The sequence below is a fragment of the Sturnira hondurensis genome, unplaced genomic scaffold (genome assembly GCF_014824575.4).
Source record: "Sturnira hondurensis isolate 20B ecotype Veracruz unplaced genomic scaffold, ASM1482457v3 Scaffold0004136, whole genome shotgun sequence".
Taxonomy (NCBI): domain Eukaryota; kingdom Metazoa; phylum Chordata; class Mammalia; order Chiroptera; family Phyllostomidae; genus Sturnira; species Sturnira hondurensis.
Window position 1 is genome coordinate 26,133,974 of NW_028076767.1, and position 16,929 is coordinate 26,150,902.

At 45.3% G+C, this 16,929-nt stretch overlaps 1 protein-coding gene across 11 annotated transcripts in view; it reads right to left on the reverse strand.

The window, feature by feature from the left end:
- PTPRT (protein tyrosine phosphatase receptor type T) overlaps positions 1–16,929 on the reverse strand; it is a 945,487-nt gene that overhangs the window by 184,917 nt on the left and 743,641 nt on the right. For all 11 annotated transcript variants that reach the window (XM_037044094.1, XM_037044090.1, XM_037044092.1 and 8 more), the window contains one exon: positions 12,721–12,994. In XM_037044094.1, coding sequence (XP_036899989.1) covers positions 12,721–12,994 — 274 coding nt within the window. The remainder of the gene's footprint in view (positions 1–12,720; positions 12,995–16,929) is intronic.

Consider the following 16,929-nt stretch of genomic DNA (forward strand, 5'->3'; position numbering starts at 1 on the left):
CTCTGGGCTCCCCGAGAGCAGGAACTATATGTTATGTATCTGTGTTTCCCCCCCACTGACTCAGAACAAGCCCTTAATAAATGACTGTGGGATTGTATCAGCGTTGTTGTCATCCTCATCACCATCACCATCGCCTGGGGCAGCACGTCCCCACTCTGGACTGGAGATGCTTTTTCTGCCAACAGAAGGAAACTGCACAATCTATAAGCTCCCTTTCAAAACGACATTTTAGGCTTGCCATCATCCCACAGCACCAGGCGTCTGAGGCACCAGAACGGTTGCACAAATCATCCGCTAATTGGGATGTCAGAAGTGTGGTTCTTCTGAAGCTGGTGGGGAGAGGCTCAGACCTGCACGGGGCACTGGCGACCTCCAGGTCTCAACCAGCCTCAGCCAGAGCGGCCCTGCGGGTCTCCCTGCACCCCTCACACCTGACCTTAATCACCCCTGCTCCGTGGGAGCGATCCTTGGAGCTGTAATTACTAATGGATGTTTGTAAAATTTTTGAAATTCTCAGGTGACAGATGTAATCAAAGGCCAATTTATTATGATAATTGCTATTAGGACAGCTCCTCATTATTGGTTGACGTTGATGGTGGGGCCAGCAGGTGTTGGAAAATTAAGGGGGAGATGGAGGCTGATGACGTCTGGAGAGAGAGAGATGTGATGTATGGGGGCGTGGGGGTCTCCTAGGGACTCCTGCTGGTTTCCGCCAAGCCAGGTTCCACTTGCGGGGCGGGGCGGGGCGGGGGCGGGGGCGGGGCGGGTTCTGACAGCAGGAAGCACGGTGCTGACTGCACAGGACCTTCTGGCAGCATTTTTACACCCTCGGGTTCCAACCCAGCCCATTCTCTTGCTTCTGGAATGCGTTCCAGTAAATTGCGGCCTCTCGGAGCAGTGCTCGCCTGTCTGTTAGATGAAGATACGTATAACATCAGTGTACACTTCTTGAAGAATGGGTTTGAGACCAGTAAGAACGGGTTTGGCAAGACCAATGAAGAGGCAGTCGGGGTTTCCCAGGGAAGAGACTGATGTTTAGCACTGGGATGGTGGCCCGGGGGATGGGAAAAATACATGGACTGGAGAGAAGTTTAGAGCAGAACCAGTAGAACTTGGTGACAACTGGCTGTAGAAGGTGAAGTGTCTTGGCCAACCCACACATCTGAGATGGGAAGGACTCAGGGGTGTTTTTGGTGGGAAGAGCTGATTTAAAAAGATCATCGCCCACGATTTCCATCAGTCTCTCCTCTCAACTCTGCATCCTGATAAACTGAGTTGGGGGCTACAATGTAAAAGGGGGACCTTGACCAAGTTTCCACCCCTGGGAAGGGCCTGCAGAAGGGCTGTCTCACGTCGCCACTTTTCTCTCTAGAAGTATGACATTCCCAACCTCCCTGTGAAATCTTCTCTCCTCAGGGGATCCAGGCTGTCAGCTGGTATCTCCGAACACGCTGGATCTTTCAGATTTTGTTTCTTCTCCCTGAGCTTCCTCCTCCTGCACCGCGGTCAATCCAAATCTGATGGATGGGTTAAATATCTCCGTGCGCCCACAGACCTTGCTTGTTCTTTCCTTCGTGCACCTCCAACTCCGCCCCATATATACCACCTGTGATATTCTCTCAGCGATGGCTGACAGTGTTTATTCCCCACCGAGCACCACGAGAAGCATTTTTTCCACGCATCCTCTCCTTTAATATTTGCCAACATTTTTATAGGACACCTAAGAGTCAGACTCACTGGCGTAAGGTCACACAGAGTGTGGGTGCTGATCTGTGCCACAGGAAAGACCCCGTCGTGAGCACACCCACTAAAAATGCAGGGGACAAAACAGGAGACCCGTTAGTCTTGTTTAATGGCATTAATTAATAGCATTAAGGCCATTAGATAGCATAAGAAACAAGAGATTTGAGTGTAAGTGGCTCTGTTTTAATTCCAGTTTAATATTGTAGCACAACATTGATGGAGAAGAGACTAGGGTTGTTGGAGCAAACGAGATATTATGATACCGACTGGTTTCTCTTCAGAGCCCCTTATGTGTGTGTGTACTTATATATTTGGTACAAATATATATCATATTTGTGTATGATAAATTCCTCTTCTAGGATCTCTCATGAAGTATATGCAAGCTTTTTCCATCCAGCGAGAGAAGCTATGCCAACCTGCTATTTGCCTCTGCCTCTTTTTGCCTTGGCTTACAGGAAGCTCGAGAGGAGTAGATAAGGTTCTATTTCATCAACTACTTATACTAGGGCTGTGGCGCAATGATAGCCTTTCTCCCATTAAGATTCCTGAGGTAATTTAAAATTTTATTTGGACTGAGTATGAATAGGTACACATTCACATATACAGGTACATATAGATACATGCCTAGAGGCACATGCTGGAATATTTATGTGTATGTATGTATATGTGTGTGTGTGTATATATACACATATGCTGAATTTGCACACACGCATATTTATGTTCAGAATACCTTCGTTTGAAAAGTGCTTGGGAATAAGCAGAGAGCACCTGTTCCTAGTCTTTACTCCCCTCCAAGACCCCAGGGATCATGGGAGGACATCTCATCCCCATATGACTGATGGGGAAACTGGAGTTTATCAGGCCAGTATTCAGTTCACATAGCAGAAAAAAGGCAGAGCCGGAACTTAAACCCGTGGGTCCAGTTTCCAAATTCAGAGGGACCAATTGGGCTGAACCTCATGGAGACCCTCAGTTTGGAAGGGGCGTGATGGAGATGAAAACTCTGCATCAGAAATGGTAGGCTGCCATTTCCGTGAACGTTTTTGGGACAGAGCCTGAAACACTGATGCCTCAAGACCCAGGCTGACAGGACGATCAGCTGTCAACATTTGTGTAACCTTCATTTGCTGCTCCAAATGAGTTGAAAGTATATTTGCATTGCAAGGAAAATGTTCTTGGCCTCTCAGGTCTCATACCGTGACAATAAAAAATCTGTGGGAACTGTATGTGAGCAGAAAAATAAATGAGCAACCTGGGAGAGATCATCTTGGCATTTGTACAAGACGACACTCGGGGAATTTCTCGCTCACCTGGAAAGAGAAGTCTGAGACCCAACAGGGCTGCAACAGAAGTTCAGAGCTTTCCAGACCAGGTGGTAAGTCTCAAATGGTAGGACGGAGGCCTGGAGGGGCTGGGTGGTCCCCAGAGACAGAATCCACAGAGGACTAAAGGGCAGTCCTAGGCAGGTGATAGGGCACAGGATGTAGGCTCTGCCGACAGACAAACACTGGGACGGGGCCTTCACCACCAGGACAAGGCTTTCGGAAGTGGCTATAGAAAGGTTGTGATGATGACCCTGGATTCCAAATGTCCGTTTCCACCTTCTTCCCCACTTCCCCAGGGCTGCTACAGAACTAATAAACCGCCCCTGGAATCTGTTCCTAACAGGACTATGGCAACAAGTTGGAAAAAGGATACGTGCAAGGCTTGGGTTTACAGTTTTCTGTTACCGTGGCTCTGCCGCTCATGGGTGGGAGAGCTCTGAGGTTTCCCACAGCCTCCCAACCACTGTCTTTCAAGGCGGAACCATAGCACAGGGAGCAGGGGACATTCCTTTGCCGCATCTCCACGGAGGTAAAGAGAGAAAGCTGTTACTGAACGTCCTCCCTCGGCATGGAGTAACCAAGGCTCCATGCGATCCCAGGGGGTTTCTGGGAGTCCATCGGGCCACTGATTCAAGCAGAGTCATTGGCCTGGGAGACCAATCAGGAAGCAGCACAGGTGAAAGCACCTTGCTTAGCGTCTGGGATACAGCAGGCACTTGACAATAGAAAGTTCTCAGGACCTCTGACAGGAACTATACAGGTGCTTCAAGACGGGGTCTGGGTGTTATGAGATCTTGAAGGGCGAGCTTAGGGCATAATGGGGGAGTGTGGTGGTCATTAGGATGTTCTCCCATATCCCCATGGTCTCTGTAGGCACACAGCTGGAATGCACTGCCTCATTTCTCTCGAAGTTCAGCATGGCCACATGACTAAACTTGGCCAGTAGAATGTGCAAGTGCTATGCACCATTTTACGTGGGAATTTTTGGGAACCAGCACCTACTTGTCACATATCTCTTGCTCTGCCTTGGTGATCGCAAACGCATGGGTCAGAACGGACCTTCCATCGGCCTGAGTTCCTGAGTGACAGCGATAAGCACAGTCCTTCTGCTGACTCACTCTGGACACGTAGAAGGAGTGAGAAACACTTTACTGGTAATGCACGGAGACTCCATGCGGCATAACTGACTTTCTCCTACCTGCTGTGGGAGCACTCTCATAAACTCCCTGATGAAGCATCTACGACCCAAGCCGTGAGATAGCCTGTGTGGTCGCAGCTCTCCCCCACTTGACCTTGGGTCCCCCATGTCTCCTCGGTCCATCGTTCACTTGAGCTTTTTCCCATGTGACATGAGCACGGTCACGACATTGAAACAAGGATAAGAAAATGGGACTTGAGGGGCAAGAGCATACCCCAAAGACAAGATCAATGATGTTAAAAAGATTCAACAGACACAGTGTCAGGCTTTAAACCATGTACAAAAAGTTAAAGCTAGAAGAAGAAAGCCTATGGTGGGGTGATAAAGCAACAGGGTCCTGGGTGAGTCAAGATGGTCAACGGCTGTTGACATGGCTCAGGGAGTTAGGAAGGTGTGTGCTTCCAGCTGGAGTCCGCTGGACAAACAGGGATGTGCCCGGTGAGGATGCTCCGATTCCGCCCCCCCNCCCATTATGTCTCTCCCCCCCCCCCCCCCCAGTGAAAGGGAAAAGAGTACAATACAGNGAGCTTTTTCCCATGTGACATGAGCACGGTCACGACATTGAAACAAGGATAAGAAAATGGGACTTGAGGGGCAAGAGCATACCCCAAAGACAAGATCAATGATGTTAAAAAGATTCAACAGACACAGTGTCAGGCTTTAAACCATGTACAAAAAGTTAAAGCTAGAAGAAGAAAGCCTATGGTGGGGTGATAAAGCAACAGGGTCCTGGGTGAGTCAAGACGGTCAACGGCTGTTGACATGGCTCAGGGAGTTAGGAAGGTGTGTGCTTCCAGCTGGAGTCCGCTGGACAAACGGGGATGTGGCCCGGTGAGGATGCTCCGATTCCCCCCACCCTGCCCAGTGAAAGGGAAAAGAGTACAATACAGTAATCGTGACAGATGCCTTAAACGCACTGCCTCATTTAACCTCCCCCACATTGGGGAGGTAGGTCATTAATCCCGTTATACATCCTGAGGTGTTCAGTAACCAGCTTAAGTTCACGTAGTTAGTAACAGCTGTGACTCAAAGCCACGTCTGTTTGACGTCCACGTCTCAGTTCTTTCCATCTCACCATGCCACAGAAAACCCATGTGTAGATATCCTTTTAACAGGTCTTGAACACAACTAAATACAGTTTCTTTCGATTCACTCACAGACACAGATTTTTTTTTCCCTAACCCAGCTCTACCTAGATTTTCTCAACTCTTATAACGTGAATTCACCACAAACAGGATAACCTATTCAAACTAGCATCCAGCTTCCAACTGCTCTCCGGAGGCGACTGAATTGAGGAACTGGAAGAGGCTGTGAGAGAAAGAGAACGATCCCCCTTCTCCTTCCCACTTGGCTTATTTAGCTCCCCATGTGGCAGAGGCAACAACCAGGTGCGATGCGTCCCACTTGATACGAAGAATACAGCAAGGAAAGAGCGCTCTCTGTATAAACAGAGCTTGCCCAACCACACTGCCCCAGAAGAGGTGGCTCCTGATAGATGTGTGCATGAATTTGCCACACTTGTTTTGCATTCAACCGTTCATGACGGTCCTTTCAACTTCACAATCATGGCTAACGGGGGTGGGAAGCAGAGAACAGTAGATTCAGCAGACCTCATTCTGTGAAGAGTGGGAAAGAAACAACGCAGCACTGCACCCGCCCACTGTTTACGATGGAGACAGTTGCTCTGGGTACCATTTGGAGGATTTGGAGGAAATTGAGGCTGTCCGGGAGACGGGAGCTTTGGAAATGAGACAGCTGGGGGAAAGTTTTACTACTGTCATTGAAAGAAAGTCTTGTAGGCCTCGTCTGTCTACGGTGGAAATAGTCCAAAACCATCTCTCTCATACTATGCTGAATGGAAATTCAGACGTTACTCACACTTCTTTGGTGCCTTTTAGTATTTGAGATACTTTTCTCAAATAACTCTCAAAGCAAGTGTGTAAAGTAAGTATCACTGTTCAGTTTATAAGTGAGAGACCCAAGACTCAGAGACAATGACAGTTCGTAACCTCATTCATTCATTCATAACATGGTTATCAAGTATCTACCACACAGTACATATTTTGTTCAGTATGGAAAATACGGCAGCAAACAAAACAAAGTTCCTGCCTGCCAGAGCTCAGTCTAAAGAGACAGGCATGCACTGTACAAAAACAAATGCAACTTAAACCATACCCAGTGATACAAAAAAACGAGTCATTAATATGCAAGTGAATACTCGTGCAGATGAATCTTAGATATGTAACATGGGTGGGGTGTGCCCAGAGGATGGGATATGTTTGAAAGAAGGCAAAGGGATTAGCCAAGGAACATAAGGAAGGCCCCAAGGACATGGACAATGGGGTGGGGATTGACTATGGAAGTTGGGGGCAGGCTGGGCCGTAGGGGGTAATAATTGAAACAAGTGTAATAGCATGAACAACAAAATATAAAAAAAGAACATGCAAAAAAAAATGATGAGGTCTGAAAAATAAGAAGGTATTAATTCTGCAGAGAGTAATACAAGAGAGATTCACGTAAAATGACAACTTATGTGAAGGTCTTGAAGTGAGAAAAGTATCTGGGAATGTTTGGGAAATAATGTCCTAGAAAAAAAGGATCAAGAGAAGAAGGGCAGTTGAAGTGTAGCTGTCGTAACTATAGCTGAAGTCCAATGCTAGATTTGGGGCATTTCTTTTTGAGGAGGGCGTGGGGACCAAGCAGTCTGTCTAGGAGAGAACAGAACACCCAGATGAAAGAGACAGAGACATGGTGCTACGCGAGCAGCCGAAGTAACTGCATGTTAAATATCAATGAGAAATGCCTTGCCTGGCCAGAGATGACAGTTCGTACTTTCCTATTTTCTTCAAGGGACAGAGTTGATTTGTTCAAATCAACACAAGTGCTCAAGAGGACAAAGTTAAGGAGACAGAATGTGGCTTTCCAGAAGGAAGGAAGTACTGATGATTGGCCTGCTCCCCGCCAAAATCAACTCTCTTTCTCTCCAGAGAACTGCAGCGGGCAAGCCTAGGCTATGGAACGACCTGCCAAGAATGCTTCATTGGAGATAATCTCGTTGGCTTCCAGTGTACTGTAGATGACACTTCAAAATGTATCCAACTCTAAAATGATACAAATGCTACCCGTGAGACAGTTGTAGGAGCTATTCAAAACAAATGGTTACACTATGGCCCGAGTCACAAGAAAGGCACTTCAAACTCAGCATCCAGGACAGTGCCCCAACAGCCAGAACCGCTGTTGTATTTATTACGAAAGCATTCACGGTGCTGAGCATCTTCTCATATGTCTATGGGCCATCTGTATGCCCTCCTGGGAGAAATGTCTGTTCAGGTCCATCACCCGTTTTTTAACTGGGATCGTTTGTCTTCCTGCTGTTCATTCATAAGAGTTCTTTACATATTTTGGAGATTAAACCCTTGTCTGGTGTATCATTGGCAAATATGTTTTCCCAACATCACTAGCCATCAGAGAGATGCAAATTAAAACCCCAATGAGACATCACCTCAAATCTGTCAGAATGGTGATAATTAATAACAAACAACATCAATCAATCAACAAACAACAGGTGCTGTCTCAGCGATAAGAGACAGCACCTTTTCACATCCTTTTCACCTTTTCACCTTTTCCCTTTCACAAAGGGAAACCTAGTGCACTGTTAGTGGGAATACAGAGTGGTATAGCCACTGTGGAAAACAGTGTGGAGTTTCCTCAAAAAAAATTAAAGTGGAACTGCCTTTTGACCCAGCAATTTCACTGCTTGGAATATACCCTAAAAATCCCGAATCAAAAATTCAAAAGTATCTATGCACCCTATGTTCATAGCAGTGCTATTTACAATGGCCAAGTACTGGGAACAGCTTAAGAACCCATCAGTAAATGAGTGGATCAAATTCACTCATTTGAAATGTGGTACATTCACACAATGGAATACTATGCAGCAGAAAGAAAGAAAAAAGAAGCTCCTACCCTTTGCAACATCATGGCTAGAACTAGAGACTGTTATGCTAAGTGAAATAAGCCAATGACAAACACCATATAATCTTACTTATAAGAGGAATTTAATGAATACAATAAACCAATGAGCAAGATAGGACCAGAGACAAGGAAACGTGGAACAGACCGACGGCTGTCAGAGGAAGGGGGGAGGGGGATAGTGGTGGGAAGAAGGAAAAGGATTAGTCACAAAAACATGTATGAATGACCCATGGACATGGACAACAGTGTGGGAACGGACTATGGGAGACGGGGAGGGGTAGGTGGAGGAGGGCTAAGGGGAAAAATGGGGACAACTTCAACAGAGAAACAGTAATACTTTAAACATTTTTAAAAAGCAAGCAGGCCTGGGTAAACGTGATAATACTGATCGAATCAAATTCCCAACGCTAGAGCCTGTGAACAGCTCACACCTTGTGAAAACGTCTGCGAGGACTCTGAGCGCCATGCCTCTTGATGTGCACGGTCCTCCAACTCCCCCTCGGCGTCCACGCAGCCGGATCTAAAACACTCCACGTTCACACAGGTCGCTGTGGAGTTCACAAAATGTCCTCACCTCATCCCAATAGCAGTCAACACTTAATGAGGGACCTCCACACACTCTTAAACCTAATGACCAATTATTTTATCATATCATTTCCCTTATATATGTATGTACGTATGTATGCATGTATGTATGTATTTAATTTCAGTCTCTCCCCTACTAGAGTATGAATGCTCTGGGGACAGGGAGTTCTATGTTTGGCTTACTGCCTTCCTCCCAGCACTTAGAAGAAGTACACATTTTTTTTTTTTACATTTATTTATTTATTTATCTATAGAGGGGAAGGGAAGGAGAGAAGGAGAGAAACATCAATGTATGGTTGCCTCTTGTGAGTCCCCTGCTGGGAACTGGCCTGCAACCCAGGCATGTGCCCTGACTGGGAATCAAACCGCGATTGTGTGGTTCCCAGGCCCGTGCTCAATCCACTGAGCTACACCAGCCAGGGCAGAAGTACACATTTTTTAAAACATACATTATGTGCTTGCTAGATGTTTACTTAACTAACTAACAATGTCCAACTCTCCTAACGGCTTACTTACAGTCAGTTACTGGGGTTTTGTGAGCAGGCGGTGTGATTGGATGGATGGAACGCGTTAACCACTCTGCTGAGCGAAAGCGAATCCTGCATCCCCACAGCCTAAAGATATCTGGACCCAGCATTCTCTTACTCAGCTCTGGCCGAAACGTGCAGGGGAACTTGGGAGTAACGAGATTGACTGAGAGTCAGTTATTCAACCTGGCCCACGACTGTCTTGCAACAAGTGTCTGTTACTCTCCCCTGTACCTTGTTTTAGCTTAACAACTTAGTTTCGTCCTTTGTTTTTAATCTTCCAGTGACATGGATTTGCTGAATTCTGGTTTTTACTCCACCCAAGATAGAGTTTTCCCTTTTTATAAGGGAAGAGAAGCACCACTTAAAAAGTGTATGGTGCTTTTGTCTTTTGTTGTGACTTATAGTTGCTAATTTTTATATTTACTTATAGTTTCCTTTGTTTCTCCCCCTTTTCTTTGTAGGTTGTTCCCCCTTGGCTTTTAAATGATAGTTTAGAAGGCTGCTTTTATGTTTAAAAACTGCACTTAAAAATTCTCAGTATCAAAAACAAAATAGTAGTATTTATTCCATCCTGTCTAAAGTGAGAAAATCAGCAGATTGTTATTTAGACTCATAAAATCCTCTTTTTCTCAGTTTTTATTGACACAATGGTGAATTATAGACCTAGATCACAATTGTTAATTTTTTTTACACTATACACCCTCTCTTTAAGTAATTATTTATATTTACCTTCTCTTTTGGAACATATTTAGGGCAAGCACTTAGCATTAATGCCACGCATAATCAGTTTCTACATTCACTGTGGGTCATTTTACCCCATATTTCTTTATTCTTATTTTCTCCACTTTGATTCATGGCTCAGCCAATTGCTCTTTGAAAGATTTATTAGAAGCCGGGCACGTGGGAGTCTGAGGATCCTGAAACTGTCTTTCTGATGTATTTGCACAAGAACAACAACTTGGCTGGTAAGGAATTAGTGGGTTATAACATTTTCCCTCAAAGATCCCCCAGGCTTAGCTGCGCTGTGCGCTTGCTTTTCCACGTGAAGAAATCTGAGAGGGGCCAGGCAGAGATCTGTCACGCTGAGAACAGCTTTTCTTCCCCCACGACCCTTTCTCCCAGCCCCGTTCAGGAAAACGGAATACCACATGCAGTAACTTGAAGCAGGCTGTAGTCTTTCTCTCACCAGAAAAATACAAGGCTCTGAGAATGCAACAGCCCCCACAGCTCTTCCTCTCTGTTCTCGCGAGGCCAGCTCTACCCTGAGGATGACTGGCCGTTGGATCCTTCCAGGTCCACTCTGGCTTGTGCCTCAGTCCTGCGAATGTCAGATCCAAAATGGGAGGCCATACAGTGTGGGCTTGAAAGCAGAAGCAACTACTGCTTATGAATGGGCAGGCCTTGCTCATCCTGAATGTAGTAACAGACACTGTTTCCTCGATGCAGTAGCTTCAGACTGGGACAGCTTTATTCCCAATGGGATAAAAAATGTCTTGAGAAAGGGGTCTCTTGTGGGATGCTTGGGGAGTTGACCCCCCAGAAGTCCTCCTTGCCTGGCCTGCTCTCCTGCCCAAGGCCAGTGACGTTTCACTTGAAGTCCACTTGTCAGGTTTTTGGGTTCTGTAGACTTGGTCTCTTGCTGGACTTTTAGGGGAATCTTCATAGGAACGTAACAAAGTGTGAACTGAGTACAGACAGCTACCGCCCTCTTCTCAGCGAGCACCTCGTGCTGTGTCTCTAAGAGCAAAGAAAGCCACACCTTGCCAGAGCCAGGCTGAGCCAGAGCCTGGCTGGTACAAGATGCGGAGAATCAGGAGCAAGATGGGCCCTGAGAGGCTCCTGCCCACCCTCCCGTCTTCCTCCTCAGCAAGCCAGTGTTTTATGCAGAGGGAAGACCGATGGACAGGTGGGAGGCAGTCTGGCTGCTTCTCTTCGTAACATTACCGTCTCCGTGAGGAGTGTTGCCTGAACCAGTAATAAATGCAGAGCTGAAATACCAAGGTGGAATTTAAATGGGCCTGTGGACATTTTAAATGTTAATTGGTTCCTCAAACCAGGTTTCTCACAAGGTAATGAGTGCCACTGAAAGACTAAACCCTCTGTTTTCCACCAGAGCCTGCACAGGACACGGTGCACACACTTCACTGCAGCTTGCTTTTGTCTCAGCTTTCCCTCCTCCCAGGATCCTCTCGCTTCTCCGGCTACGCTGTGGAGCGTGGCACACTCTCCACTCCCGTGCGTTTCCATAAGGGCGCGTACAACGTAACCTTAATGTGAACTGTGGGGTCTAGTGTACATCAGTGGTTCACCATGCGTGTGCTGAATGAAATATGTTAACATGGGCTATGTCCACAAAAGCATTGCAAGTGGGAGAGAGAGACTTGTGTCACAAGAGGAACCAAAGACACTTAGCTTGCAGACACTAAGACCAGATGGGTGTGTTTGTGAAGAGGGGGAGAAGATGCTACAAAAGACCTTCTGTAATTGAAGGAACACCACCTGGGAAGGTGACTTCACTGGTTCTGTTGGTCCCTAAGGACCAATAGAGCAAGGCACAGAAACCACATAAAACACATATTTTGACTGATGAAATACTCGATACCAAAAAAGAGGTTACCTTGTCTTTGGGAGAAAAAATATTTTCTAATGTGACTAACGGTCATCATAAAGCAGCCAGTGTTCACTAATTAACTAAAATATGCTTAGTACATTCATAGATATCAGATTAATAGGTATTTTATAGACGAGGAAATTAAGATTCAGGCCACATAATTTATCCAAGTAAAACAGCATTTTTTAATCCTCTAATACAGAGATCTGCAAAATTTTTCTGCAAAGGTTCAAATGGTAAATATTTTAGGCTTCATGGGGCATAGAGTCTGTGGCAACTACTCAGCTGTACTGTTGAAGCATCAAAACAGTCATGAGACTATATAAATGAAAAAGTATTGCTGTAGTAAAACCAAAATAGCCCTGGCCAGGCAGCTCAGTTGGTTAGAGTCTCAATACACCAAGGTTGTGGGTTTGATTCCCAGTCAGGGCACACATTCAAGAAGCAACCAAGGAATAAATAAATAAGTGGAACAACGAATTCCTTCCTTCCTTCCTTCCTTCCTTCCTTCCTTCCTTCCTTCCTTCCTTCCTCCCTCCCTCCCTCCCTCCCTCCCTCCCTCCTTCCTTCTCTCTCTCATTAATAAAAGAAAAACTTAAAAAAAATTAAACAGCTTATTTGACAAAATGAAGGTATGGGGCTGGATTGAGTTCATGGACGTTGTTCGTCAACGTCTGCCCTAAAACCACCCTGCCTTCTTGCCTGAGAAAACGCAAACAAGACAAGCAATGGCCTCCACGTGGCTATACTTACGCCATTGGCTTTGCTGAGTGCTTGGAAGTAGATACTGTAGCTTTTCAGAGGGGAAAGAGGAGGGTTCCAGTAGCCATTGTATGTCTTGTTGTCGCCCACTGTGAAGGGCTGAGTGACGGGCAGGTTGGCGGGCTTCAGCTCAGCGGCAAAGTAGTGCAGAGAGTCGAGGTTGGAGGCGTTCCTGTAGCTCACAGGCACCGAAAAGCACTCAATGATGTCGGCTGCCCGCCGTGACTTCTGCAGCCTCTCCTCCTTGACGACCAGCTGATAAACACTGGACAGGACAGAGAAGAGGCAAATGAACGCTACCTGGAGGGATGGACTGGTTAGTCATTATCGACAGCTAAACCTCCCGCCTGGGCTTCAGACTTACAAACTGCTGCTTTGAAGAAATCTACCTCCCAAAGCCAGTTCACAACGGATGTGTCCTAAATGGCACTTGGTCCCAACCCCTGCAAACCTGCCTGCTCCTCCTACATTTATTTCTTCCTTAGGAAGGGTAGTGCTGTCCATCAAGTGGCCAGATCTTGCATGTGAGGCTCATTCTCGATTCCTACTTCCTTGGATCTCACTCTGCACCTCTAATCGACAAGCCCTGTTCACTGACATCATCAGTCTGCACCTGCTACCCCACCTTTTCCTCCTCCCACTTATAATGCGGAGGATGGGCCCTTCCCCACCTCTTACCCTGACGCAGCTGATCTCTTCGCTTTGAACTTAACTGATCAGCTAACTAGTCAATCCATCGATCTTCCTAATCATATAGCGCTGACCCTCTCCAAACACTTTCACAGGCTCTCCACTATTTGGATGACAGAAGCTAAAGGCCCCACCCCGGCATTAGGGACACTGTGAGCCTGGCGCCCAGTCCGCCTCTCAGGAGTCTGATTAAGGAGAAGAGAAGAAACGGCAAATGTAATTGTGTAAGTTTCCTCACCCCGATGCTTACCCTTTAGGAAGCAGTCTGGGAAGAAAAAGAAGGTGCATATCATTTTTGTTTATTGTGGTAACTTTGTCTCATCCCCATTGTCTTGAAAATATATTTATTTAAGCTCTTTTCACCTTGCTGGTAATGATAAAATTGTATCTAAATGAGCGTACGTCCCCAAAGTCCTACTTTAGTACAAAAAAAGGGATTGCAATAAACTATTTAGGGCTATTTGTAAATAACAAGATTTTTTTTCCTGTGCTAGAAAACTCCTGATAGTATGAGAGAAGAATAACTTCAAACGCTCACCTCACAACATGGAACATTTATTTACTCACACACTTTCTCTCCGGTGACACCTTCTCTCTTTTTCCCAATGAGAAGACAGGCATTTATGACCGTATTTTCTGTGTAACTTAATGTGATGAGCTTACCTTACCGGTCCCTGAAAGTTATACTGCAGCCCCACCACAACGCATAAGGCAAGGAGAGTTTGAACCTCCTGTCACCTCCCTGGTTTTGGTGGCCTTGCTGCAGATCACTTCTGATGTCCACTACTCATCCTCTTTGCTGCAGTGACTGACCCCCGGCCCTCTTCTCCCCAGCTTCTCAGACCCAGCCTTGCCAGCAACTTCCATCCTTTACTCTCGGTGTCACCTGAGGCAAGAACACTCTACTCCGGTCCCAAATCACAAGACCCGCCCCAACTCCTACAGGATAGTTGCCTCCCACACTGTTAAGAGCAAAGCTGGCAGGAGTTCCTCTGCAGGCTTCAGAGAGCCCTGCTGCTGGCTACCATGCTTCCTCGGAGTCTCAAACTGATGGTTTAGATGATGACGCCTACTTGTCTGAGAGACACCAGCGACCTACCAGAGCCATCCATCCATCACCAACACACCCTGTGTCCCTTTCTGTATTTAGGGAAGATGTCTCCAGCCAGAGGCTGTGTACATCTGATGTACATCAGAATGTGGACATCTGATGACAGAGAATACACTGCAGCTCGAAGCTGAAGGCCCCTTGACTCCAGAAGGGCACACTGGGGCTCATGTTTGCCCAGAAATAGACTTGTTTTAGTTCAAGTGCTTCCAGAAACAGACCCTACACCAAGGTTTCAATGCAAACGATGGGTTGGTAGGGAAGGGGACCCTGAAGAAACCAGGAAGGGGGTATGGGAGAGATGAGGGGAGGGAGCCAAGTAAGGATGGGGTTTCAGGCAAAGTTCCAGCCTCCGTGTGATCCTAACGGGAGCTGTACAACCTGTACCCCAGACTTAATCTCATCTCAACGGGTCTCCCAGCACCAGTCAGCTATTGGCTGTACTCCCCCCTGTACGGACATCCTGCTTAGCCCCGGGTCCAGCACCTACCTCCCCATCTCCTCTACCCTCTAGCCCCGGACATGCACCCCTCTACCCTCGGCTCTTACGAATGTGACTAATTTAGACTCCACATGTAAGTGAGATCATGCAGTCGTTGTTTTTCTGTGTCTGACTTATTTCACTGATTATAATACCCTTCCGATTCATCCACCCATGTTGTCATCACTGAGAGAATTTCCTTCTTTTTTAAGTCTGAATAATACTTTATTGTCTCTACACACCACACTTGCAACTTCACCAAGGTCACAGGACACAAGGTCAATCTACAAAATTCAATGACACGTCTACCATTAGCAAAGAGCGATCTGAAAATGAGAGTAAGCGATTTCATTCCCAGTAATATAAAAAATACTTAGAAATAAATTTAAACAAAAGAATGAAAATACTGAAAAGTTCAAAATATTGCTGAGAAAAATTGAAGAAGATCTAAATAAATGGAGGCATGTTCTATGTTTATAGTTTGGAATAGTCAATATTATAAAGAGGGAAATTTTCAACAAATGTATCTATAGATTGAAGGCAATCTCTACCAGAATCCCAAGACACTTTGTATAAAAACTAACAAGCTGACACTAAACTGAATATGGAAATGCAAGGATCCATAAGAGAAAAAAATTTTAAATAATTACAAAGTTGGAAGGCTCACAGTTCCTGATATAATTTACAAAAGTCAATACAGTTGATAGGTACAGAATAAACTTATAGATCAATGAAAGGGAATTGAGAGTCCAGAAATAAACCACTATATTTATGATTGATTGATTCGTGACATGATGCTAAGACAATTTCATGGTAAAAGAACAATCTTTTAAGTAAATGAGGCTGAGGTAATTAAATACTCACATGAAGACATATAAATTTAAATTTATACTCCATAAGCACTAACAGATCATACCATAACAAAACATTTAGGATCACGGTCCTAAATGCAAGAGCTAAAACTATAAAACTTCTAGGAGAAAATCTTCATGATCTTTGATTTTAAAAAGGGCCAAGTAGATGCAACCCCAAACCACAAGCCATAAATGGGAGAAAGACATATAAATTGGATGTCGTTAGACTTCTTTTTTAAAAAAATTGGGCCTCAAAATACACTATTAAGCAAATAAAAAGACAAGCTAGGCATGGAGAGAAAATATTTGCAAATCATATGTATGTGTAAGACTCACATTCAATATACATAATTACAGCTCAGTAATAACAAGACAAACACCCAGTTAAAAGATTTGACTAGATATTTCTAAAGATAAAATACAAGTGACTAATAAACTCATGCAAAGATGGTCGACCTCACTAGCCATTAGGGAAGTGTAAATTAAAACCACAATGAGAAACTACCGCACATACCCATGAGAACGGCTGGCAGGAAAAAGACAGTCAATAGCAAGTGCTGACGAGGGTGTGGGAATGCTGGAAGGCTGTTGGGGGTGCGAAATGGTTCAGCCACTCTGGAAAACAGTCTAGTGGTTCCTTAAAAAGGTAATCACAAAGCTACCTCTCACCCAGCCATTGCATTTCCAGATTTCTACCCAGGAGAAATGGAAAAGTATGTCCACACAAGAGCTTGTATACACATTAGTAGCAGCATCATTCACAATATTAAAACATTAAAATAGTCTATCAGTCCATTAACTGGTGAACAAATGAACAGTATGTTGCATATTCACGTAATGAAATATTATTCAGCGGTAAAAGAAACAACGTATTGATACAACCCACAACCTGGATGAAGCTCAATAACATAATGCTAAATGAGAGAATCCAGACACCAAAGACTGTCTGTTGTATGATTTCACTCAGATGAAATGTCCAAAAAAGGCAATTTCCTAGAGGCAAGATCAGATCAGTGACTGGCTGGGACCGGGGGGTCGGAGAAGGCACCGATGGCATTTGGGCACAG